At 41.9% G+C, this 27,727-nt stretch overlaps 2 protein-coding genes across 3 annotated transcripts in view; both read left to right on the top strand.

The window, feature by feature from the left end:
* Positions 1-1,668, top strand: part of itfg1 (integrin alpha FG-GAP repeat containing 1) — a 143,446-nt gene extending 141,778 nt beyond the window's left edge. For both annotated transcript variants that reach the window (XR_004332841.1, XM_032521774.1), the window contains one exon: positions 497-1,668. Coding sequence is in view for 1 of the 2 variants with exons in the window: in XM_032521774.1 (XP_032377665.1) it covers positions 497-556 (60 nt within the window). In the remaining variant the exon portion in view is untranslated. The remainder of the gene's footprint in view (positions 1-496) is intronic.
* A 1,779-nt stretch (positions 1,669-3,447) lies between these two features.
* Positions 3,448-27,083, top strand: neto2a (neuropilin (NRP) and tolloid (TLL)-like 2a). The gene is made up of 10 exons (XM_032521758.1): positions 3,448-3,979; positions 7,907-7,963; positions 8,230-8,373; positions 12,485-12,733; positions 13,181-13,228; positions 13,764-13,891; positions 19,712-19,940; positions 23,223-23,336; positions 23,481-23,611; positions 25,224-27,083. The coding sequence occupies exons 1-10, from the start codon at positions 3,970-3,972 to the stop codon at positions 25,956-25,958; spliced, it is 1,845 nt and encodes a 614-aa protein (XP_032377649.1). The 5' UTR covers positions 3,448-3,969; the 3' UTR covers positions 25,959-27,083.
* The last annotated feature ends 644 nt before the right edge of the window (positions 27,084-27,727 follow it).

Below are 27,727 nucleotides of genomic sequence, written 5' to 3'. Positions count from 1 at the left end.
AAGCATCATATGAGTACTTTAATATAACCTTTTCTTTCTAAATAAAAAAGGGTTAGGTTTTTTTTTAGATAACTGTTATAAAAGTCTATTTAGCCTTTTAAACATTTAGCCAGCACATAATGAATGCAGCAGATAAACTGACTGCCGTGGCTGAATGTCATCTTATTTGCCGATAGGCCAGCTGCAATCAACATAACGATTATTGGCTGATACCAAAGTTCAGCCAAAAACACATCGGTGCATCCCTATTAATTATTATGTGGTGGGATTAATGACATTTTCTATGTATTTATCAATGGAGAACATGTTTAAGGATAACGTTGCTGATTGTGTGATACATGAAATTATACCACAAATCCTTGTGGGTGTGTGGTGTGTGGTGGTGTGTGTGTGTGTGTGTGTGTGTGTGTGGTGGTGTGTGTGTGTGTGTGTGTGTGTGTGTGTGTGTGTGTGGTGTGCGTGTGCGTGTGCGTGCGTGTGTGTGTGCTGTGCGCAGAAAGCGGACGATCGCGAGAAGAGACAGGAAGCCCACCGTTTCCATTTCGATGCCATGTGAAGGAAGAATGCTGCATGATGGGAGAATCCGTCTCCTGTCCTCCGCCTAAGCCTCACCCTCCTTCCCCCTTCACACACACATTTCACTCAGTCTCATTTCAAAGGCCAATAAATGGATCCTCATTTGGCCCAAAACGTTTCTTTTTGATATTTTCTTCAGTTTCTCAGACAGATGTGAAATATTTATGTTCCATTTCAGTTATTCATTCCTGTGTTAGAAGTACAGGAGCTGCAACAAGGCCGTGGAGACACAGAAATCCTAATGGAGAGCACCGGGACTTAAAAGCAGGGATTTCTCTGGACCTGCTGTAGTCAGCAGCATGATCATAACTGGTGTCATTATTTGGACCAAATTATGCAGATTTCTGTTGATCCTCCCTAGCTGTTCATTGACGGGAAGGGATCACCTTTGGTACCGAGTGTTAAAATGTGTAACGTTACTTGAAAACCATGTGTGTGTGTTACTGTCCGTTGTCTTTGTCTACTTGTTTTACCTCTGTTGTTTTCATTTTACGGGGATATGGTAAATCAATTCTTCAGATTTTAGTATCTGTGAAATTAAACTGAATTGTATTCTGTGATATTAATCTGCGAGTGCAGCAGCAACTGGTGCAAAGTGAACAACACGGACACGTGCAACATCCTGAGTCTGTGAAACGTGGTTCTGCTTCCAGTCTCCCCCAAAATGAATCGCCTTGGGTCGGCCGAGTGCAAATTCATCTTTTCTCAGTTGATCATATCCCAGGGCATCGTGTGAGTGCCAAACAAGGTTTTCTCTGTTGCATCCTGCAAATTTCTTATATATGAAGTCTCCAAGACTTTTAGGTTTTGACATTTTGAACCGTTTACTCCAGCTTGTTTCCAGGTGTAGTTGTACTTTTGGTTGTCTTTTTAAAGTTAATCAGGCCAAGCGCTTTAGTGTGTTCACATATTTATTTCACAAGGAATATGAGCTCATGCCTTTCCACGTGGTTTGCACTTTTAACTAATGATTAATTGCAAGTGTATGTAATTTATTTAGTTTTGCGGGTTTGATTTGTAAATGAATGTTCAGGCTACTAAATGTGTTTACTTACTGAGGTTGAGAATAAAGGTTTCTCCTGCTTAAATCAACTCGGTGTTGCTTTATTAGTATATTATTAGACTTTATGCCTTTTTCATGTTGCACTCTCCTTCTAGCTGCTCTTGAAATAATTAGAGGCACATTAAGTCCCAAACCCATAATTTACCACTCATAAGAATGCTTCCACTGAAACTCTTCTCTGGGAACATGTCTTGTTTATTTTGTTGCTGGTAAGCTAGAGGGAAGTTTACACTGAAAATAATTGTCTTTATATGCTCTCATTATCTAAAAGTGTAGTGAGCTGAAGCAGCAGTGAAATTAAACTGCTTTTAATTTTCCAGAGAATCCCTGGAGGGCCCTTTGAGCATCCCCCTGGACCCGGCACCCCACTTCAGGAGCCACCCTGCTAAATAATGCATGGAGAGGAGAGAGTAAGCCTTATGCTGCATGGCAAATGAGAGTAGATTGTCTCAAGCTTGGCAGCCTTTAAGTAGACCACAAATGAACCAATGGGGGGGGGGGGGGGCGGACGGTTGATAGTCGTGTGTGACGTGCGTGTGCGTGTGTGGTGTGTGTGTGTGTGTGTGTGTGTGTGTGTGTGTTGCTTGGGAGGGAACCAGGAGAGAGAGCGAGGAGCTGGTGCAATCTACACGTTGTGTTAAGCTATACAGAGAGAGACTGAACAAAACAGAAACGGAAACAACTTGAAATAGCCTAACAAAATAAAAGCATAGACATAAAAAGAATTTAACAATAGAGTTGAGATGCACAGAAGAGTTTTGTCATTAAATTCCAGCTATACTACAACTTCAAAACCATACAGAGTTGTAATGAGATTGTTTATTTGTGATGAAAACAGTGTCCACATACTGTATATTAATTAAATTATTCATTACATTAGAGTTCAACACCTTTGGTTAAGAGGACATTTGCTGGTTCATATTTCAGCGTGCCAATCAGTCAGCTTCTTATGGCAAGATTTTAAGAATTTACGGGTAAACAAAACAAAAACTACTTTATGTGAATTCGAAACTTAAAGCTTTAGTGTGTAACTATTTGATCTTAATGAACGTCCCTTCCATTCCAGCCTTTACCAGCTGAGTTTCTACAGAGCTGATTAAGACTCTCAGCTCCACACAACTCTCCCTGGATGTCTCAGTGGGACTATGTTCAGGAGATTGTGGCGTCCGGTGACTTTCCCACGCAAAACCTCGAGTGAAGATGATGACCTCTTCTGGAGAGTCCATCATGTTCTTTAATCCTCCGTGTCCTCCTTGGCTACTAGTAACTGCGTGGAGGAGGGGTAGGAGAGCGTGCAAAATCCCAGAAGGCTTGTATCATGTGGCTGTAACAGTAGTGTTGTCATTACTTAGAATTCATCATGAGGGAGACAGAAACTACACACTATAGCTTTAATATAATTGAGATTTTGTGACATCAGCAGTGATCTGGAAGGGATTTTTTATTTAGACGCGCCATTGGCCTTCATCACATAACTGGGTTAAGTATGTATTTAGCCCATAAAGTACTTTTTTAATAAAACAGAACTTTTGAGCTTTTCTCTTCATGCATTATGCACATCTTTTGATTTTTAAATTGTCCATTCCCCCCAGCAAAATATTATTATCCAATCATATTAAGATAATGCATCCCAAAGATGACAAACACCATGTGTGTTCAGGATCGTGTGTATTATTTCTGCATTCTTTCTGTGTGTGTTTTTTGTTTTTGTTGCAACAAGTTCGTCAGTGTGGCTTTACTTTGAAAGACAGGGCCGGAAGTGTGATTTCTGCGTTGCGTCTACCTTGACGATGCTCATGACAAGCCACTCATTGATGTAAGCAGCGCCCCCGGTTTAAATGAGCCTCGTTCAGAAGCTTTGCTTAGTTCAGACCCGGAGGAGAGCAGACAGAGTCGGACTCTCTTCCTCCTCTTCTTTTTCCTCCTCCTCCGTACTCTTCGTCTATCTCTCTCTCTCTTTCTGTCTCTCTCCATCATCAATTTAGGTGTTATGGATACCCATTTCTCCTAGAGCGCATCAGCCCGCCCGGATCAGTCCATCCTCCAGCTCTCATCTCCGCTGTAGTGCCCCTGGAAGCCGTGTTCCCGGTGATGATGCCTGGCTGAAGGGCTCGCAGCAGTGCTCCTCTTCCAGCCAGACGCCGCGGGGCCGCCGACTGAACGAGAGCCCGGTGCTGCCTGTCTTCTCGGAGCGGGGCTCTGCGTAATGGATTAACGGTTGTCAGACAAAAGTTGGGCTTTGTGAAGAACCCCGTGGACCCCTTAAAATGGACCAGAAAGGAGGGCGTTTTTAGAAAGGTGCTTTGGGTTGGATCACACCGTGAGAGGAGATGCACAGAGGTGAGTTGGAATCCGTGATGCGCGTCCAGGTCCAGGGCGTCGGGCACAAGGTTCATTTTATGATTGGATTAAATGTGAATGAATCTCTTTACTTCTCTTTTTTTTTAGCACAATTGGTCTTTTATTTGCAGGTGATATGAATTTCATCGCGTTCAAAAAAACAAGGATGGCATGAAATTATGTATTTTTTTCCTATTGATAAGCTTCAGAAGTGAACATAAAATCTGCTCGTGATTTTTTTAATGCGTTTCTTTGAAAGTCTCGTTTAGGCTATTTGTCTTCAGTATCAACTTGCCCTCTGTTTAAATCTTCTGTTTTATTGCCACATGAGTGATCGACATCGCCATTACCCACTGACTGCTCCATTCAGGTCCAGCATCTGGTCTGCTTCCGTATTCTGAGCCAGGTTCTTCTGAGTGTGGTTGAACCGGCCACAGCCAGGTCAATGTGGGAATCAAATCAAATGGTTTCTCATTAACCATCTGTTGTGTTCAGCATTTGATCAAATAAAAATGATCCATTATTCTGTAATGCTCCTATATACTGTTTATAGCCTATGCTGGACCATATGAGCGAAATTAAAATCGGACCAGGACCAGAGAGGTTTAACCACTTTAGGCACCCTACCAGCCCATTTCAGTGTGATCGGATTGTGTTTCATGATTATAAGGGACACTCATCATCACACTCATCATCAAAAGTAATTGAATAAAGATCCACCAGGGCGCTCTAGGTGTCGGTTGTAGCTCATGTCAGAGCCAGGCTGCTGCGCCGTTTCAGCTTCCACCTGTCCTCCTCCTCCTCCTCCTCCTCCTCCCCGGGGCGGAGGAAGCTCTCCAAGTTCACAGCCAGCCAGACGCTGACGTCCACTCCGGTGTCGCGTGCGCGTGTTGCTCCAGTCACTGTCTCGCGCCATCTACACCTGAGGCACGCGGCGCGGCGCACGGCTGCAACACCTCTTGATGCGTTCAGAGGAGCGTCCGTGGGGCAGGTTACTGCAGTGTAGCAGTACACTGGATATGAAAGGGTTAAACAGGTAGACTAATATTAGTTTGTTAGACCATTAGCTAGCCTGCTATTGTACTGTAGAGTTAACTATCAATAGGCTGATCCGTATAGGAGGCTCATTTACATGTCTAATTATTATTGTCCAATAAGTGGCCACAGGTGTGGAACTTCAGCCTACCTGTAGGATGGTGTCACCTTCTTTACTAGGACTTTATTTACTAAAACTAATGGCATCTTTAAATGCATTTGGATTATGAAGCCTGATGGTAGAACTGGACTTGGCCTTGCCTTATTAATAAACCTGGTATCTTACTAGGCTAGCCTACTCAGCTCTGTTGTCTGGACTGTTTTGTATCATCATCATTCTTCGGGAGTGTGGTCTAGACCTACTCTATCTCTAAAGTGTCTCGAGATAACTTTTGTTATGAATTGATACTATAAATAAAATTTAAATTGAAAATGGAAATTAACTGTGGTATAACTTGGTGTAAATTCTCACAGAGCCTACAACATGTTTGGCATCATTCTCATTAAAGACAAGACATCCTGTCTTCTGTCATTATGGCCATAGCCTGCTTTCCCCTGCAGGACGTTAGATAAATCTACTACAGCAACATATCAAGAAAAAGAAATAAGGAGATAGCTTCATAAAAACAAGGGTAGTTTTCCTGTATATAATAAATCAAACTTAACTGAAAGGTACGCAATACTATTGTCCTGTAGATCCACTTCTGGTAGCTGTTTCATAGCTATAGGCCTATATTATTGTATTTTACGTCATATAGACCTAATTATGGCCATAGTTGCTTATCTGAACAGGACGCAGCAAAATCCCACATTATCAGCTCTATAATATTATTTCCAGTCCCTCTTTAGTCCTGTGTTACAGACGGCTGCGGTGGCCTCTGTTTCCAGAGAAAAAAAAGCAGATTACAGCCTCCACTTGGCTTCTGAGGGGAAGTATGAAGTGTTGTAAAAATGAAATGACATGACCTAGAATCACGCTGTTAACCCGCGGTAATTTCCCTTTAGGTCTTTAAAATGACCAGAGTTCAGATACATTTTATTTTAGTGGAAAGGGACGAGGCCTTCAAATGTCCGAAATATTTCTTTAAGTAATTTAGCAGCACATGAATGTTCTAACCGACAGCATGTCTGACACTTAGGCTGGAGGAGAACAGACACCATGCATGCTTTGTATGCCACATAGCGTATTTATTGACATTGTACACTGTTTCTGTTATTTTTTATTTTTTTCAGATTATCATTCGTCATCCATTTGTACACACATTCACACAATGTTATCTCGGTGTTGAAGTGACAATGGCTGCTATTTAGCTTGTGATTAATTTATCATCTTGCAAAACATGTTACAAATGCCAGCATTAATTATTCAACTTTTGCCTAATAAGTCAATTTAAATATTGATAAGCTTGATACACATTTCTGCCAGTGCAGCTCAAGGCAGCTCTTTGGTTTATAACTATTACAAGTAAAACAGCTAAGGATGATAAAACAGGATAAAACAGCCAAGATGTGCAGCTATGTTGAGGCCGGCAGCAGATTACAGTAATGACTGGCTAATAATGTAAAACATTAATAAAACGTGAGAGCCCGCAGCATCTCTCTGCTATTTGGTTCTTGAGTTTGGGTGGTCCGTTCTCTGGATTCTCCCTCTGCTAGTTCATACCCCCACAAATGGTTTTTCATTGCAAGAATGCAAGAAAATGGAGATAGAAGTAATGAGGAACCCAGAGCCTGGGTGTGTGTGTGTGTGTGTGTGTGTGTGTGTGTGTGTGTGTGTTTGTGTGTGGTGTGTGTGTGGTGTTTGTACGTGGTGCGTGCGTGCGTGCGTGGGTGTGTGCGCATTTCCCAAAACCCTCCAAACATTCTATTCAAACATGCATGCTCATTGGTGCATGTGTTCACTGCTTATGTTAACCATGCATTCTTCTTCATTAGACCCACCCCCATCTCCCTCTTTTCTCTCTCTCTCTCTCTCCCATCCTCTCTACGCTCGCTGTCTAATTCGATGTGAGCGGGCCAACCTATTATCAACTCCGAGGGGATCAGGTCTACAGTGGCTTATCACAGCAAGGCAGTGTCAGAAGCTGTAACATGTTGGCCTTCAGTGCAGATATCATTGTAATAAAACATATTTCACCTATTGTCTGTTGCAGTGCTCTGCCCAAATGACTGTATCCTCATCAGTGCTGTAAGCCTTGGAGCCTATAATCCTGTTTTTTCTGCCAATGCGTTGTGTTTCTGGTGCCTCGAGGCTGCAGATTAGTAGGTTAGAGTTAGAGTGGTTGGAATGAGAGTTGATGGTTTAATGAACTACTACTTGCTACTGCCGAGATTACTGTTATTAGTGGGGGCCAATTCTCACTGCACAGCTACTGTTCTACTACCTACTGCTCTATCTGCTACTAAAATATATTTTACCACTGCTGCTTCTGAAGTCAACAACCTACCCTAAACCACACTTCAACCCTACGCAGTGTATCAGCATCCTTTAGCAATTACTCAGTTAACCAAGACTACAGAGCAGAATAAAGAAATGAATGATCAGAAATGATCCTCACGTCTTCTTTAAAGTTGCTGTATATCAGTTGTTACATTAATAACATTGCACTATTTCATACATGTAGGTGAATGCCAAGCCATCTATCCCAATGAGCTTACAGTTAGAAATGTTCACTATACGTCTTCCAAGCTCACTGTCCCTCTGTCTTGGAGCTCCATCATTTACAAGAGGGCTCATCCCTAAATGCCTCTGCAATCCTTTACCTCTGCAATTATTTTTCCAGCATTGTCCTTTCATGAATGCTTGGTATTGACAATGATATGCTTGTAAGCTATGTAATATTATGTCACCTGTGACTAATGTGTTTAATGTGTTACATCTCTACTTTGCAGCGTGGATACTCTTCTTTCTAATAGAAGAAGGTTTCGCTCTGGCACAGAGAACTAAAGGTAAGCTCAAGCTCCATTTCCCCTCTGTTCCATTAATGTTTCACCCGGTCTGAAATAAGAGGCATCATCTCTACTCGTATCATAGAACATAATGGTTTGTTTCTTCATTCTGTCCTTTCCTTCCTCTTTATTCCCTGCTTGCTTTTTCTCTTTCTCCCGCAAACAATCCTTCCACTCTCCCTTCCTACCAAATGTTCCATTCCTCTCATTGATCCCCTGAATCAATAACCCGTCTGTTGGTCTGTCATCTGCCTTTCTGCTTCAAGATTCCCCAAGCGAGCATGGCGCCCAGAGCCCTAACCAGAACGAGTGTGGCACGTGGGTCCGCAACATCAACGGTGGGGTGTTCACATCGCCAAACTACCCCAACACCTACCCGCCCAACAAGGAGTGTGTTTACATCCTGGAAGGTAAAGCAGGGCCCTCTTCCATCTGAACATCTTCTGCTCGGTAGCTGTTGTCATCAGAACAGCTGACACAGTTTCCCGCCTTTCAGCAAATTGCCTCCTTCAATGAATGTCATTAGTCTGACTGACATTGTTTTATATATAACCTCGCCCCTATCTTATTTTCTGTTCTTTTGCTGGAAGGCAATCAGCTTGACATTTTACGAATGAGCCATCCTGAGTTTGTTTCACCCCACAGATATAACCCTTTGAAAATGATGTAAAGTGACGCATTGTGGGTAGCCCCTGACTTTTGGCCGAATCAGAGTAGTGCTGTGTTCATGTCTATTGGCAGGGTGGGACAGAAGACTCTGCTATTTAATGAAAATATAAATAAGATCAACACCTGCTACACAGCTGATGGCATACCACTGAATTGTAAGAGCCGTTGTCAACGCTTTAATGTATACTGGAAATATCACACCCATCAGTCATTTGGTGGCCTGCTGCACGAGAGACAGACTGGAATGGAATTCTCAAGTTGTGTTCAAAATAATAGCAGTCCAACATCCCTAACCTCATAAATCATATTTTTTGGTAAAAGTGATATTTCTACATGGCAAATAATTTACTAGTAAGTCTTTTAGAGTCATAGAAACCAACAGATCCTACAGTGATGACATGCATGCTGCTCATTCTGTGTGAAATGAAATCTGTGATTAAAAGGGGCATGTTCAAAATAATAGCAGTGTTGTGTTCAATTAGTGAGGTGATTGATTCTGTGAAGAAACAGGTGTCAGTTATGGGCTATAATTATACACATATTTAAGGAAGGAAGGAAGCAAATGTTGTCCATGCTGGTTATAGTGCATTTCACACAGAAAGCCAAAATGGGCCGTTCCAGACGTTGCTCTGAGGAACAACGGACTTTGATTAAAGTCAAAATGCCAAAGCCAAAATGATTTCAAATGCCTTGAAATGGCATCCAAAGCCTGAACGATGTGGGGAAAAAACAACTTCCTTTGGAATGGATGGAGGAATAGCTATAATGGCAAAGGCTGAACCAACGATCAGCTCCAGGAAAATCAAAGAAGACTTACAGTTACCTGTGAGTACTGTTACAATCAGAAGAAGGCTCTGTGAAGAAAAGCTATCAGCTAAAAGCCCCCCCCGGCAAAGTCCCATGGCTGGAAAAAAAGACATGTACTGAATAGCTTGAAATGTGCAAAAGGACACACTGACTGGCCAAAGAACAAATGGAGCAACATTCTGTGGACTGATGAGAGCAAAACTGTTCTTTTTGGGTCTAGGGGCCACAGACAGTTGTTCCTCCGACCCCCCATGCACTAAATTCAAGCCCCAGTCCACTGTGAAGACAGTAAAGCATGGTGGTTATGGGATGTTTCTCATACTGTGGTGTTGGGCCGATTTATCACATACCAGGGACCATGGATCAGTTCCAATACATCAGAACACTTGAAGAGGTCATGTTGCCTCATTCTGAAGAGGAAATCCTTTTGAAATGAACAAGACGAGGACCCAAACACACCAGTAAGGAGCGAAGTCTTGGTTCCAGATGAACCAGATTGATGTTATGGAGCGGCCAACCCAATCCCCAGACCTCAGTCCCATAGAACACTTGTGGGGTGACATCAGAAATGCTGTTTCTGAGGCCAAACCCTGTAATGCAGAGGAATTGTGGGATGTAGTTCAATGGTCCTGGGCAGTAATACCTGTTCACAGGTGACGCCATGCAACACAGATGTGAAGCAGTTCTCAGAAATAATGGATATGCAACTAAATATTAGTGCAGTGATTCAAAGTAAAGCAATCCCTTGGGACATGTTTCAGTTCATACTGTAAATGTTTGAGTTTGTAAAGAAAAATGCAAATTCTGCTATATTTTTGAACAGCCTAATATTCCTTTTTCTTCACTTTCTGCAAAGGTAGAACACAAATTTGATCAATTTTGGTCATGTTTTGATTTTGAATTGACTGTACAATGTTACCAATGCATTGATATTATAGTATTAAAAGCTGTTGTAATGATTTTGAGCGGTATTCACTTCTAAAACACACTGCTATTATTCTGAACACAACTGTATAGGAGATAAGGTCTGGGATATTGTTTGATGTGTTTTCATACTAAATTGATGAAAAACATTGTTTGTAGAGTTAAAGTACAGCCTGTCGTGGTTGTGATTGTGGTACTTTGCTTGCTGTGGCAGGGGAGAGATTTTACACATGGTTCAAGGGCTCCCCCTGTGGACAAATCCAGCCCACATCTCTTGTTGAAGAAGAAGCAGTGACTCCATCCCAAGCAGCCTGCTGGTGTGTGCAGTAGTACATCGCAGTGGCTCTGCAAAGGGACTGATGATCATTTGCTATTATTTGGTCCTGAATGGCTTCAGTCATATTAATAGTCGAGGTCCAGTGATGAGCCCTTTATTCTGCCTCTCACACAGAGAGAGATGCTCACGTTTGGCACAAGTACTAATCAGATAGCTTTGTAATAATTATAATCTGTGGTTAGTCTGAATCATTCATTATGTCATGTCCCTTAGTTCGTCTGCTCAGTAGATGGAATGATTATGGTTTCTCCTCTTTCTGTGTCAAGCTGTGTCATTTGTGTGTGTGTGTGTGTGTGTGTGTGTGTGTGTGTGTGTGTGTGTGTGTGTGGGGTGTGTGTGTGTGTGTGAGTGTGTGTTAGATAGAAAGTGGTAGCAAGAATGAGACCACCAGGGAATGAACACACAGACTGCAGGAAGTGCAGGCACACAAGCTGCTCGCTCAAGCAGAAAGGGAGAACACTCCGGCTCAAATTCAAAGACAAAAACAGAGACACAAATACACTGCACCATACACATGTATGTACCGCCCTTGACATTGCTCTTTCTTCTCTAACGGGGCATACTTGGCTTCTCCGTGCCAGAGATGATTCAGTGGCCCACCTCCGACCCTCAGCATCTTTATTTAGTATGAGTCATCTCCCAGGGCAGGCATGAATTGCCCTTGTTAAATACTTTCTGTGTGTGTGTGTGGTTGGGTGGGGGTGGGGTTGGTAGGGGTACATAGACATACTGTTGATTAGCATGACAGATGAACTTGTGAACTACACTTCATGCTGTGGTTGCAATGTTCTTTATTCACTGACTCAGAGCTAGGAATGCTGACATGTCAGACTGGGTTTGTATCTGCGTTTGTATGTGTGTGTGTATATGTGCTGTGTGATGCATGCTTGCATACGTTGATATGTTCACAGATGCAGAAATGTGCTTATAATGCTGTCAACCACAATTGGAAAGCACAAACCAAAGCATACACAACGTCTGGGTGATTTAATTGGGTTAAACATCTCTGTTAATCTGTGTAATAATTTCCTGTGCTGTTACGACCCTTACGTTTACCGTCTAGGGGAAGCTAGGACGTAACACAAAACATCAGCTCAAACCAATGGAAGAGAGACTACCGAGTCGAAGTACGAGCAGCGTTAGAGAACGTAACATGTGCTGTTTAGAATCTTGTTGGAAGTTGAGGCAGAGCAGGTACTTCAATGGGTTTGTTGAGTATATCCAACATGCAGTGTAAATGTGAAGTACGTGGAAGTGGGCCGATCATCCATTGTGCTCACAGTAGATATTAATTACAGCTTCAATGGCAAGACTCATTTTAAAATTCCCAAGTGATGCAGCCTGCAGAGGACGTAACACTCCATCCTTTTCTATTAATACTTTTGAACTCAGTGCTGTTCTTCAGCAGTCGCTGCTCCCCATTGTGCACCAGGTGTCAAATGTTGCACGATAATTTAAGACTTTTCTATAAATGTCCTGTCATGTCTGATTAAAGGATCATTTAATCACAGTAAAGTCAGCTATGTCTGCATGACGAAAAGCCATCACTAACAGATAAGATCAGAAATACCCCGTACTAACTTCTAAAAAGTTCAGTCAGCTGAGGGGTCAGAACTAAGTGCTCAACTTCATAATCCAGATTAACTCATTTTTGACTTGACTTTTGTGCTTTAGAAGACCATCCAGATTTTTCTTTGTCCTGCAAAAGCAAGATTTAATTTTATTGCTGTCATGGATTTACGCCTTTTGTTTCCTTTATCTCCCCACTCCCTTGTTCTCCAAAGCTCTTTCTAGACAAAGGATTCAGCTGGCTTTTGATAAGAATTACTACATCGAGCCATCGTTCGAGTGTCGCTTCGATCACATCGAAATCCGGGATGGGCCATTTGGGTTCTCGCCGCTCATTGACCGCTTCTGTGGGGGAAAGAACCCAGGCCTGGTCACATCGACGGGGCGTTTCATGTGGATCAAGTTCACCAGCGACGAGGAGCTGGAAGGCCTTGGCTTCCGCATTAAGTACACCTTCATTGCAGGTAGAGACACACAAACTGCATATTTGCAGGGAATGTAAACGCCCTCAGATTATCTAAAATATTTCTGTATACATCAAAGGTTTTGGGTAACATGTGCAGAAACCTGGATCTGGTTAGTTTGCTTTTTCAAAGTCCCCCAAAACATAGAGGAGAATTTGATCTCAGTTTGAATTAACATTCAAACAATAAAGTCTCCATCATCATAGCTTTCTTTCTTTCACTTGTCTTGCTCTACAGCAGACACACATTCAACACACAAGCCTCTTTAATCTAAACCCAATATGCCTAGAAATCAGTGTCTCCCATCGGGCGACAGATATTAGCTTCAGCAGACCCCTTTCTGTTTTATCTGGCCTGCCTTAATGGGATCTTATCTTGTGTTCTCTGCTTACCCATTTCTACTGTGTGGATTGGGAGTAATGTGCCTCCCAAATCTTATCATTTCAGACCCTGATTTTCATCTGCACGTGGGCGGACTGCTAAACCCCATCCCAGGTAAGCTCTTCAGTATTTTGCAGATTTCTTTTCCCGATGCTTTTTGAAGAGCTCCTTTGTGCTCAGAAGCGGAGGCGATCTCTGCCTCTGACGTGAATGCTGAACGTGCAAATGTACCTTGACAAGGACACAGTTGTACATGAAGTGAAAGGATGTAAATTCACACACAGTCACAATTTTAAACACACCAAGGAACGCACACCTCTTTCTCTGTCTTATGCCTTTGTTCCTCTGTCGTCTCATTGTCCTATGTCCTAATCCACTGTGCTCACTTTAAATCCACCTTAAATTCCATACTTCTTTTAATATCCTTCATCTTTGTCTCTGTCTCTCATGCTTCTCTTCTCATCCCACCCCCTATCCTCTTTATCTTCTGCTTTCTTCTCCCTCTGTCATTTTTCTTTTTTTGCTTCTCTCTTGTACGTACCTCCGTGTGATGCCTGCCTTTCTCCCCTTCCCCATCTTTCACCTTTCTCTGTCTGTCTATCTTTCACTTTCTTCTTCTCTCCTCCATATTTCCTCTGTCTCTGTACAGACTGTCAGTTTGAAATCGGTGGATGGGATGGGATTATTCGCTCCAGTCAGGTGGAGGAGGAAGAGAGCGTGAAGCCTACTGATGCTCTGGACTGTATCTGGACCATCAGGGCTCCTCCTCAGTCCAAGGTCAGTACGATAGTACAAATGAATCAGGAATGATGGCATGCATGGCTTCTATCCTATCCTTCCACCCATGTTTGGTTCTTTCACATGTCACCGTTTTCAAATAGCTACGATCGAGGGTCTGGTCTCTGCTTCTAACTATTCCTTTTCAAATATCTGAAATAAATCTAAAACATAAAATCCTCCTAAAATCTCTCAATGCCACTAGCTAGTAACTGAAAGACTGAACAACAGCAGAGGAAAGTTTACATCGAATCATTAACTTCTCTCAGTTATGTTCTACCATTTCACTATACACACTGAAATATTTTGTTGTGCATCCTTCTGAGTGCATTTGATAAGCTGAATATGTATCTCAGGTCAAAGCACTAATGTTTTCTAATTATTTTAATTGCATTGCATATTTAATCAGTGTAAATGGTGACAAGCTGCATGGAGTCTTTTTTTTTTTCAACTCTAAGCTGGACTACATTACACGTGCAACACAATCTCGTCTCACTGGTGACACAGTCCATCCCCAAATAGAGAAGGAATTCTACAACTGATGAGAAATAATGTAGAAATGAATCATGGCATGAAGTATTACCGTGTAAACAGAGCTGAATTGAGGTGATGCCCTGAATATAAAAAAGAACAGCTCAGAATTTCTAAATATGTATGGAGTTAACTCTAAAATCCCCCTGTGTGCTATCATTGGGTTCAGTGTGTTTCCTCTTTCTGTTAGAGCTGCTCTGGCACTTCACCTTGACAGTGTTCTCTGTCTTAAAATGATCATATTCATTTTTCTTTTTTGTATTTACTCTGATAGCAAATGAGACGTCAGTGTATGTGTCAGTAGAGAACTCCCGTATCAACATCACTATGGACTTTGTTTGTCAGTGATCTTCCTGATTTAAATATTTTGTATGAATTTGGTACAATAGTATATAGTGTTCTCCATTAAGTCATGAAGATCTGATCCTCCAGTGGTCATGTCTGTATTGGAACTGTAATTTAATACATAATAGGTATGAGCAGTGCAAATACACAAAGAAGCAGCATGGGGGGGGGGGGGGATGCAGGCATATTTTGTTTATAAAGCCCTGGAGATTCATAAGTACATTTTTAAGCTTAGAATGAAAGCCCAGTGATCTCATAAGTATTGATATTTATGAGTGGATATCCAAAGCCGCATTGATATTACAACCATCCAACCTGCCTAGCCTTTATGTAACAATAATAATAATAATAATAATAATAATAAACAGTATAAATTATTTATTTACAGCTGCTCTGCTTCTTCCTTTTTGCCTAAATGAGTCATCAACATGTTCCTATGCTACTCCCTCATCACAATATACTGACCCACACACAACTAAGTGTATAACAGCAGATGAACACAGTCACAAATTACATAATATACTGTCACATAAGGTACTGTAAGCAATTACCCACACGCATTAGGACTCATAGTAATATTTTAAACATACACATGTGCAGCTCATGCATGACATGCTCTACCTAACTTCTCTCTCACACATACACACACACAGATTAGTTTCCGTGGTCATGTCACTGGTCTACATGTGCAGTGTGAGGCAGCAGTAAAAGGATCTGAATTTAGCAGCAGCACTGCGATGCCTCGCCAGATATTAACTCAATGAAGCAGAAGGAACAGAGCAGTGGAGCCCACTCAGCAGCAGTGTAAGAGCAGCTAACTGCTGCATGGTTACAGGTACTTGTGGGCTATATGTGCTGAAGTTTCATCTTAGTTGTTGTCCCCCTGTGGCCAAGATATTATCATGTAATGACTGTGGATTTATTTAAAGACATTATTTTGTATTTACTTTTCAGGTTGAAAAAACATACCACCACTATATGTAAAAGCTAACTAATGTGCAAAGGGGAAGCTGCTCTGCAGGCAGGTGGCTGTATATTCATTTAGCTGCGTCAGAGTCCTGGTATTGTGCATGTGTCACACTGTCATGGCTGAGTGAGACAAAATAGAATGGATCCATCATTAATGTCATTAGTAACGCCTTTGCTTTTCCTACTATGATTATGATAAGTCAAAATGTCTGCTGTGAAAAAGGCCTAATTAAACACAGGCCACAGGCACAATCACAGGTTGCATCTCAGTTGATCTTTTCACAACAGACATTTTGACACATGATAGTAAGAAAATCACCGTTGTTTCTAATAACATTCACAACAACACATTCTATTTAGGTGAGCCAGTTCAAAAGCCAATTAAACATGCTCGCTATCTGGAATGGCTTTTAATGACGTTAATGTTGTGGAACACACTTTGGTGTGTTTTGGTCACAATAGTGAACCTTATTACAGTTTTTTTGATTGCTAGACGACAGTGGGCACAACTCTAAGACCAGACTCTAACTCCGGTCTACACAGCAGCAGTTCACGTAGACCAGACTCTAACTCCAGTCTACACAGCAGCAGTTCATGGAGACCAGACTCTAACTCCAGTCTACACAGCAGCAGTTCATGTAGACCAGACTCTAACTCCAGTCTACACAGCAGCAGTTCATGTAGACCAGACTCTAACTCCAGTCTACACAGCAGCAGTTCATGTAGACCAGACTCTAACTCCAGTCTACACAGCAGCAGTTCATGTAGACCAGACTCTAACTCCGGTCTACACAGCAGCAGTTCACGTAGACCAGACTCTAACTCCAGTCTACACAGCAGCAGTTCACGTAGACCAGACTCTAACTCCGGTCTACACAGCAGCAGTTCACGTAGACCAGACTCTAACTCGGTCTACACAGCAGCAGTTACGTAGAACCAGACTCTAACTCCAGTCTAACAGCAGCAGTTCATGGAGACCAGACTCTAACTCCAGTCTACACAGCAGCAGTTCATGGAGACCAGACTCTAACTCCAGTCTACACAGCAACAGTTCATGTAGACCAGACTCTAACTCCAGTCTACACAGCAGCAGTTCATGTAGACCAGACTCTGAACTCCAGTCTACACAGCAGCATTCATGTAGACCAGACTCTAACTCCATCTACACAGCAGCAGTTCATGTAGACCAGACTCTAACTCCAGTCTACACAGCAGCAGTTCATGTAGACCAGACTCTAACTCCAGTCTAACAAGCAGCAGTTCATGTAGACCAGACTCTAATCCGGTCTACACAGCAGCAGTTCACGTAGACCAGACTCTACTCCAGTTACAACAGCAGCAGTTCACGAGACCAGACTCTAATCCGTTCTACACAGCAACAGTTCACGTAGACCAGACTCTAACTCCAGTCTACACACAGCAGCAGTTCAAGAGACCAGACTCTAACTCCAGTCTACACAGCAGCAGTTCATGTAGACAGACTTCTAACTCCAGTCTACACAGCAGCAGTTCATGTAGACCAGACCTAACTCCGTCTACACAGCAGCAGTTCATGTAGACCAGCTCTAACTCCAGTCTACACAGCAGCAGTTCATGGTAGACCAGACTCTAACTCCAGTCTACACAGCAGCATTCATGTAGACCAGATTCTAACTCCAGTCTCACAGCGGGCAGTTCATGTAGACCGATTCTAACCCAGTCTAACAGCAGCAGTTCATGAGACCAACTCAAACTCCAGTCGCACAGCAGCAGCTAACACACTGCTGTCACGACTTTTAACCTCACACTCAAACAGAATAGTGGTGGTGTCTATCAAACACTGCTGATTGTAATTCTAGCTGAAAGACTAAGCAGGTATCTTGTTTTAGACTAGTTAGTGAACATAAAGGTTATTTACGGTACATAGAGAAAGTTCAGAAAGCCTTTTTTGTATACAAATGAAAACGAATAAAATCATTATACACTGTAGCGTTTGAGAGAAACAGGTAAAAGAGCAACGATGCCAATATGTCCAGGTCAGATGTCTGAGGTTACATATACAGCTATAAAAAAAAGAAGTAGTGAAAAACACTAAATATTCTATAGTAAAACTGCTGTTGTTCAGGAAGTAATGGAGGTGAACGTAATGGAAACACCACATTCATTAGTGATAGAGATGATGCAGACATCCAGTGTGATGAAGACAACTTGCCACATGATGCTGGATCAGAGGCAGGATCAGTCACACTTTTCTTTCTTAATGTTATGTAGTATATTTATTTCTTTTCCAGTAATTCCATAAATTACTAGTGACAAGATACTATATTGAAGAAAATTTCTGATTTTCATTACATCTTGTTTGCCTTACGTGAAAATCGTTATATTATAAAATCTATATCCTTTCTAAAAGAAACTATTGAGTAGTGTGGAGTCACTCAAATTCTTCTAACTTAAAGATGAGAAAGTTAGTATTTGGTGTTTGATGCTAATAATAATAATAAATTGAATTTGTATAGCGCTTTTCCCAAGCTCAAAGTCGCTTAACAGAGTAGAAACAGTGTTAAAAAAAAAAAAACTAAGGATAGGCAGAACAGAAAAGAAGGGTCTTCAGACGGGACGAAAAATGGTGAGGGACTCAGAGATGCGGATCTCATGGGGGAGGGAGTTCCACAGCCTGGGAGCTGCCCTGGAAAAGGCTCGTCCCCAAAACTGCGGAGCTTTGACTTGGGGACGTAGAGGAGACCGGCTGAGGTGGATCTGAGGGACCGTGAAGGTTGGTAGGGGGACGAGGAGGGCAGTGGAGGTATGACGGGCAAGGTGGTGTATGGCTTGTGTAGGTGAAGGGGACCAGGATTTTGTATGTGACCGGGAGAATGGGAGCCGGTGTAGTGTTGTTAGGTTGACCGGAGTTAGGATGTGGGTGTGCCAGGGTGTGGTTGCAAGCAAGTGTGAGCGTGCAAGCTGAGTTTCGGAACAGTGGAGCGCTTTTAATTGAGGTGGACTGATGCGAGGATACTTGACGGATGTGAGGCTCAAGGGAAGTTAGCTAGTGTTTTTACTCTCAGTGCATGTGTCTCAGAGTGTGTTATCTCAGTGAGGATTGGTCATAGTGTTTGGTGCACTGAGCCTGTTTTGAGACGTGTGTTGTGTTGAGTTGTGTTGCTGTGAATGAGTTTTGCAGCTGATGTGAACTGTTTAGCTCAGGTTGACTTGAGTAACCAGTAACCAATGTAACTCCAGTTGTGTCCACTGTTGTTTAGCAATCAAAAACAATTGTAAGTCTTAAGGTAGTATAATATCACATTAGAAAAAAGATGTGTTTGGGTTGTCATCATCACAGGTATAATGTTTGACTTACCATTTCGTTTTTACTGCTTTGTTAGCTGGTTGACCACAGCTTCATGATGAAAAACCTGGAAATGTCTGACTTTCTGACCTCCCAAGCCCACCACTAGTTTTTCTCTCTCCATGGGGAGGACGTACAGGCTCAGCTCACTAGCCTTCAGTCTCTGCAGCGTTCTCGGAATTGAGACACATCTTAGAGAAAAGAGGCGAGCAAGGTAGACAGAGCAGCACCATGACAGATGTTTTCAAAGACCGACTTTTCTAAGTAGCCAGTTATTAGTGATGCATGCTTGCAGCACAACTCCAATCAGATTAACAATATTATTTGATATTATTGTGCATTAATGCATATTCTGTCCATCTTCTAAAACGTTTACCATGTTCCTATCCCAGCATGCTATTGTGAAGAGGTGGGCAGGTCGCCAATCTATCACAGTGCACAACTCTGATCTTTTAAATTTTTTTCTGGATGTTTTGTTAGATACATTTGCTTTGCTGATTTAATGCAATTTAATTATTTCAATGCATTTGCCTGCATTTAAAGGACAGTTTTTGACTGATTATGTTTAGACAGCTTTAGGGTGGACTAATGCTGTTCATATGCCTCCACATTGTTTGGCTGTGATTGACTGCATCTTTGTCTTCCTGCAGATCTACCTGCGCTTCATGGAGTACCAGATGGAACACTCCAATGAGTGCAAGAAGAACTTTGTGGCTGTGTATGATGGCAGCAGTGCCATTGAGAACCTCAAGGCCAAATTCTGTAGCACCGTCGCCAATGATGTGATGCTGGATACCGGTGTGGGAGTCGTCCGAATGTGGGCTGATGAGAAGAGCCGACTCAGCCGATTCCGCATGCTCTTCACCTCATTTGTTGACCGTGAGTACCAGTTAGGGCTGGGCGATATGGAGAAAATCAAATATCACAATATTTTTTACCAAATATGACCTAATTTGACCTTTATTCTCACACACACACACACACACACACCACACACACACACACACACACACAATATATGATTTCCTGCATTCTGTGTGCATCAGCAGTCACTAACAGACACAATGTGTATGTGTCATTTCAAAAGCTAATTACACTGTGCCCTGTTTGGAGCAAAGATGTGAGAAAACCAATTATCTACTCCAGCATTTTGAAATAACTGAAGGCGTCAAATAATTTTTGATATGCATGTCCCAGCATGATACTGTGCTAATTACAGGTCACTTACAACAGGAAAATAGGAATTTATCTATTTTAGTGAAAAGAATAGCTGAGTAGGGTTAATGGATCTACTAGAAGTAATTATACGTTAAGCTTTATCGTTTTTGAAGGGCAAAAGAAATTTCAAACAGATGACAGCTGTTAAAGGTTGCACTTTAAGTAGCAGGAATTGCCATGCAGAAACCCTTTTCCTGTTAGCACACCATATTATTTTCATTAAATGCCTGAATAGACTGAGATATTAATTGCCACATTCTCCTGCACCCTTTCCAAACCCTGGGTGACTACAAATGTTGTTTTCATCAGCAAACCCATAACCATTGCACCCAGGACTTAATGGCTTTTTAAATTCAGCAAGGGGGTTTTCTTTAACTCTGAGAGTTAAGACCATTTGGATCCTCATTAATTCTGATCACACAGTTCATCTCAAAGAAGTCTGAAGTCTCCTGAATAACTCCCAAACTTTATTTGGTCAGAGTCAGCGACTGGCTCAAAATTTACATGGAGGTCATAGAGAACCATTAATCTTTGTCAACCAGAGAGCAAGATGAGTTTTGCAGCCCTCACTCCATCATCCTTAATGTTCTATAGTCTTTCGACAGAACCCCCTGCGACATGTAAACCATGCATATTAAGACTTAACTGAGTACACACTTATGCTCACACCCACGCATAGTGCATACGTTCAGACATGAGTTTTGTGCTTGTGTGTATGTTTGTGTGTATGTAGTTTGGATGGGGGTAAGAGTGTGGAGCGTTGATGACAGCCTGTGAGAGGCTACATTTTGAAGGCGGGACATGCATAATGGATTTGGAAGTGGTCGCGGTGAGCGACCCCGTCTGCAGGCTTACTGGGAGATAGTTGGGGGGGACACTCCAACACACACGTTATTTTATACTGTACATACCCTTACACACTCATATACATGCCCCTTTGTCAAAATGATTTAACCCTGAGGCAGAGGAGGCATGCAGCGAAAGGGAAGTGGAGGCTCAGAGCCCTCGTCACAGTGGACCTCAGAGCAGTGGGTGAAGCTGCCAGAGCGGACCACAGTCCGTTTCAGCTGTGATAAAGACTCAGGAAGTGTGTCCACAGCTGCATATAGAGAGGTGGACATTTTTTGTCGCAGTGACTGGAAGAGTTCGGAGGAGTGAACAAGCCACAAGAGACAGATTTGACAGGACATGACATACAGGCTTTCTCTGGCCCTGATCCTGTCTCACTGATAAAGAAAACTAAGGAGAGGAGGTTGTGTGGCATCATCTCCTGGGTCTTCATGTTATTCATGTCATTCATGTATGTTTGCAATCTAACATTGTCATGTTTCAGGTTATAATTGTATCATTGTTATTTTGATCTACTAGCCATGTTTTTGGAGTTTGTGAAATTTGTGATTAAGGATTTTGAGCTTTATAAATAATGTTGGCTTGACTCAATAGAAGATAGTATGTTCTTTCTTTCTTTAGTCTTATAGCTCAAATCAGCAGTTTGTTGTTCTTGTCAACACCTCAAAATAGCAACATTGTAATTTCATTTAATCACAAAATGCAGCTAACACAGTCGCGCTGACACTACAGAGTACATGAGTGCATATTTGATCTTTGGTTAATAAGGGAATGGTTTCAGAAGATTTTGTCTTTTGTCTTGAACATTTTTTTGTGAGTTAGACCTAACAAAGGGTTAGACCTAAAATAGACATCAAACCTGTCTCTCCAGTATCATCCAAAAAATGATTCATTTTGTATTCGAGGTAAATTAAGATTCTTTTAGAACTTAAATAAGAGGGCCGATGGCTCATTTTCACCTGTGATATGGGAGGTCTGTGTTTGTTTGTCCTTATCTCTCAACCACACCACAGTGTGGATCAATGGTACACTGTGTGCCTGCTACACAGTTCCTAAGGCCGGATGGAATAAAAAAAGGATTCTTTGTGATTCATAAGGAAAAAATAATGCCACTGCTTTTCAACCAATTTCCACCTCTCCATCTCTAGCCCCACTTCAAACGTAAGAACCAGGTTCCCCTTAGTTTTGGCTGCAGACCCAGATCGCCATGCCAAAACCCAGGCACCTTAGCTGAGCCTTGCAGCTCTTCCTTCTGACTGGCAGTGGATCAATCTCCTGAACCCAGCAGCCAGCATCAATTACATGTCCTGTCGTTCTCTGCCATCGCAGCCCTCATACGCCCACAGTCACTTTACAGGGGCTGTCTCACACCATTTTCCTGACCATTTACACCGTATAAAGCCATTTCTAGCAGCTCCTCACACCCTCCGTTTCTTTTCATCTTTGCCATTTTTCCCCTCTCTGCCTACTCCAGCTCCTCTCCCCTTCCTCCCCTGCTTCTCAAACTCTCTTGACACGAACGCTGCAGTTCAGTGATGCTGCCATCTCCTCCCCTCATCACCCCCTGATGTTATGTCTGCAGGAAACGATGATGTGTGAAAGAAATAATAGAACATTATGTGTTTTCATTACATGCCTCTACAGATTTCTACGGCCAAATTATCGATTGTTTCCAGTTCCAGTCACTTTATTATCTCAAATGGGAAAGTTGATATGCAGTCAAGAGTGAAAGATAAAAAACACATTAAAGCAACATGTTGCTTTAATGTAGATAGACAAGACAACAGGTACAAAAAAGGTTTCCTGTATGTAATACACACAAAATAATTTATCCCCACTGGAGCAATCTCTAAAAACAAAAACAAAAAAAGAAAGAACTACATTACATGTGCAAATTAAGCTGAGTTATTGCACATGGGAAAAAATGAGTTTTATTATTAGTTGTTTTCGTTGTTATTGTTTTATTGTTCAATCTTCAATATTGCTTCCAGTCCTTTTTGCAGTGTAGTGATCTTTTACTCAGCACTGTTAGACAGCTGTTTTCCTGTCGGTTTATGAATTGCATCATCTCTGTGTGTTGTTTTTTGCCCGCAGCCCCCTGTTCAGCCAATACCTTCTTCTGCCACAGCAACATGTGTATTAACAACTCCCTGGTGTGCAATGGAGTTCAGAACTGTGTCTACCCATGGGATGAAAACCACTGCAAAGGTGATTGTCTTCTTTCTGACAACTTTTTCCAATTGAGGTTGTTATGGTTCTAAATATGATTTATTTTTGCAGCTTTTCAGGGTTTTTTAATTTCTTAATTGTTCTTATTCTTTTCTCTCTTCTCCTCACACCTTCCCACTCCAGAGAAGCGATCTAAGGGGCTTTTTCATCAGATCACCAAAACCCATGGCACTGTCATTGGCGTCTCCTCGGGCATAGTTCTGGTTCTTCTCATCATCTCTATCCTGGTCCAGATGAAGCAGCCAAGGAAAAAGGTAACTGATCCTTTGTGGTTGACCGTTTGTTCAGAGGGAAAGAAGAGACACATCATTGAAAGCCCTGGTGTGATTCTCATAGCTCTGGAGAAAGGGAAGAAAGACTAAATCCACCCAAGGATTTAACATCTTTTTTAAATTTTAATTATATTTTTATTTAGGATCCCCATTAGTTGTTACCAAAGTAACAACTATTCTTCCTGGGGTCCACACAAAAGATAAAACAAAACAAGACTATCAATGTTACATTCATACTTCCATATTATCGATACAGTAAACAATTACCATATAATTAATATTTCCACATTATCAATAAAATATAGTTCTACTGATACATTCACATAACCAATGGGCACAAGTAAACCAACATCCACACTGTCATATGCAGTTTGAGATTATTTTTATTTGACTAATTGCTCATTTTACTTCCTTTTTAAAAGCAATCTCAATAGTAATTTGTGTTAAATGTGGAGGCAATCTGTTCCAGTTTGACATTGCCCTATACATTACAGTTTTCTTTATGGCATTAGTTTTAGTAATGGTAATTTGAAGCGTCACATAAAGTCTTGCCTAGTGTTGCAATAGTGCCTGTCATGTGTGTGTTAGCTGTGAGAATAAGTGTGTAGGTTTCCCAGAGACCTGATTTTTCTCATATACTGTAACAGGCTATATGTCAGTCTTTCCTCCACCGTCATCCATAACAGCCTGCCGGGCATCTCTTCAACACTGCTCTGCTCAGTTCTTTTTAATTTCTTGTTTAGAAGCAATAGACCAGATTTCTGGACAGTAATTGAGGTGTGATAGAACAAGCGACTGTATTACTTGTTTTTTTGTCTTTCCATCTAAATAATAAGCACACCTTCTGATGACTGAAATACCTCTGCTCATTTTGGCAACCATATTATCATTATGAGTTGCCCCAGAGAGTGATCATTACACACCATTTCAAAAATAATGCAGTACACCACCGGAGATTTTTACTTTTACCACCTTCTATTAACCTGCCTCATCTATTTAAATTTCCATATGGCTGGTCTACTGAGGCTAATGTACTTAAAGAAATTGTTGTCTCTGACTCCTCTGTAATACATTTCTTCCTGTTTGACTGCTGAACATTGTGAAAATGGTGACTCAAGAAAGGACCTCTGACTTTTTGACACCAATGTTTTAGATAAGTGTAAAAAATGAAGTATTGTGTATTTCACTCCTTACTCATAAAAAAAGAAAAGAAATAACAGCACCAAAATTCACTTACATGCTTGTTTTAGGGTGGAAATTACCTTTCACCCTTTTCCATGCATCACCTTTTTAAACTTTAAATCTAAAAGCTCCTGGAATCTTGTAATATAAGTAAATGTGTTGTTCAGGTTTTAATTGAAAGTGGTCTGGCAACATAAGTGGCAATCTGTCATCAGATTCTAAATTCAAATGTTGCTCAATTGATTGATGCACAGGAGTATGTGACATCCCTTTTTCCAGCTGAGCCCCATCCACTTATAACCAGTAAGAAAAGATACACATAAAAACTACTCAGATATACTCATATCAGTGTAAAAACTAGTGTCCCGCTTATCACTAAAACTGAACTGTCTGAATTGATCTTCTTTTCAAGGTTGTAGCTCGCCGGCCTGGTGTTTTCAACAAGGCAGGCTTCCAGGAGGTCTTCGACCCGCCCCACTACGAGCTCTTCTCCCTACGCGACAAGGAGATATCATCCGATTTAGCTGACCTGTCTGAGGACCTGGACAGCTTCCACAAGCTGCGGCGCTCCTCCACCATGTCCCGCTGTGTCCACGAGCACCACTGCGGCTCGCAGGCCTCTGTAGCTACTGGAGGCGGCAGCATGAAGCACAGCCGCACCACCCTGAGCTCCTTGGAGCTGTCCTACCACAACGACTTCTCCAAGCCCCCACCCATGAAGACGTTCAACTCCACGGCCAGCTACAAGAAGAGCTGCTACGGCTACAAGCAGCACTCACAGACTCACGACTGCGACCAGAAGGTCATCGAGGACTTGGTCACAGAGGAGATCCCATGTGAGATCTATGGGCGTGGTGGAGCAGGAGTGGGAGGAGGAGCCACAGGCGGAGCAATGGGAGGAGTAGGAGTAGCATCAGGGATTGCAGGAGGGGGGATTGGAGGAGTGGTGGGGATAACAGGAGGAATGGGTATGGCTGGGGGAATGGGTATGGCGGGAGGAGTGGGCATGGCGGGGCCTAGTGGCATCGCTGGAGGTATTGGTGGGATGGCAGGGCCCTGCGGAACCCTCAGTGTCCGTGGCAACAGCGCTCGTAACAGTACCACCATAGTTGACCCACAACAGCGCTCCATGTCCATGGACTTTTAGATGGTGAACGGAGAAAGAAAAGGAGAAAGGGAATGCAGAAAGAGCTCGCATTTCACTCATGGAAAGAAGAAAGAAGAAACGGAGGAAGAGAAGACAGGAGAGACCCAATAATCTTGTGTTGATCACTCCTCTTCCGCCTTTGCTTTCAAAGCAGTGTTACAAGTATTGCACACTTAAGGTCAGATCTTCTCCTCACAAGGTCTTGTCTGAAGAGTTGGGAAAATCAAGGATCAAAAAGAGGTTAAAAAAAACCTGGGCTATTCTTCAGGATACTGAAGGATGTAGGGTTAGGAGACATCTTGTTCTCCTCAAGTCTTATACTCATTTAATCTCTCCTTTTCATAAGACACATATCTCGCATGCAGACCCAGACTGCTCTCTGATTGGTAGCCTAAAAGACTAGGTAACCACTCAGAAACAAGGAGAGAAAAAGATGAAGAGACGTCCTGGACTGAGTTTCTACATTTATTCCCCTGCCATGCACAGATATATGACATATAGTGCATCTTCTTATAATTTAAGTCTTTATTTTTGTCAGTGTACCGTACTGTTAAAACCAGTATATATCCAGCCTCATGATGATGCTTGGCTTTTAACTCTTTGATCTTTTTCAAATGTTGCTCGGGTGATTTTATTTTAGATAACTTATCGATGACATGGTGTTGATGACGATGAGGAGGATGATAACAATATTTGTGATGTGATATTATTATAATAATGCTGTAATTTTCATGGTTACCTCAAACATACACAGAAGACACGCTCCATTCAGTCTCTCCTCAGGAAGAGCACATGAAGAGACGGTCTTATTTTGGTAAGAAAGAGAAAAAGAATATTTCTGCTGGTGAGCTTTATAGTATATGAACATTAAGGACATGAGTGAGCGTTTATGGAATATGAAATGTTTGGTTGTGAGAACTGGACTAAATCAAAATAGCAACCATCCCACCCTTACTAGGAGAAAAATGTAATTTCTCAATTGCCCCAAGAACTATGAAGTGTGTAAAACAAGCACAACCTGTTTCCCTAAAGAGACAGACACGTAGCCTATATGCGACTCATTTAGGATTTTAACCACTGGTTGTATAATTTCATTTTGTTGAATTAAATGAGAGCTTACTCGCCTCCCTGTGTCAGTTCATTATAACCAAGAAAGATGAAAATGGTAAAACCCACAGGATGGAGATGTCACAACAAGGTAAGTCACACAATGTGGCACGCAGATAGAAACGAAACCGCCAATGCAAGGGTTTGGCTTTGCCGAGTCAGATATTTACATAAAAAGATGCTTTAAACATGATTTGTTTGCTGAATAAGTTAAGTCCTTGAGAAGTACTGTAGTTTAGGTTTTAATGTTCAGGATTGCAAACTGATTGATTCCAATATGATCAGTTGCACCTCAAAAATTATTAGACAAAAAGCATCCTCTTAAAAAGATGCAGATCCTCTTAAATCTTGTCATGTCTGTCATTCTCTTGGACACTCAGGCTCGGTGATGAGGTCTTCTGTCACACACGGAGGCATGTAGTCCCAGGAGCCCTGAGGCAGTCTAGATGTATCATGGTAACCAATAGATTATGCTGGGGTAAGAGATGTTACTGAACAGCAGATTTGACTGCTGGAAGTTTCAGAAATCCTTTAGTATTGAAATAACTAACCTTAGCATCATGACATTGAGTGTGTGTGTGTGTGTGTGTGTGTGTATACAGTATATACAGTATATATATATATATATATATAGCCTACGGAACCGAGGAGATTTGTGGTCT

Source organism: Etheostoma spectabile, chromosome 1, assembly GCF_008692095.1.
Source record: "Etheostoma spectabile isolate EspeVRDwgs_2016 chromosome 1, UIUC_Espe_1.0, whole genome shotgun sequence".
NCBI classification, from domain to species: Eukaryota; Metazoa; Chordata; class Actinopteri; order Perciformes; family Percidae; genus Etheostoma; species Etheostoma spectabile.
This window is presented reverse-complemented; position numbering and strand designations above follow the sequence as displayed.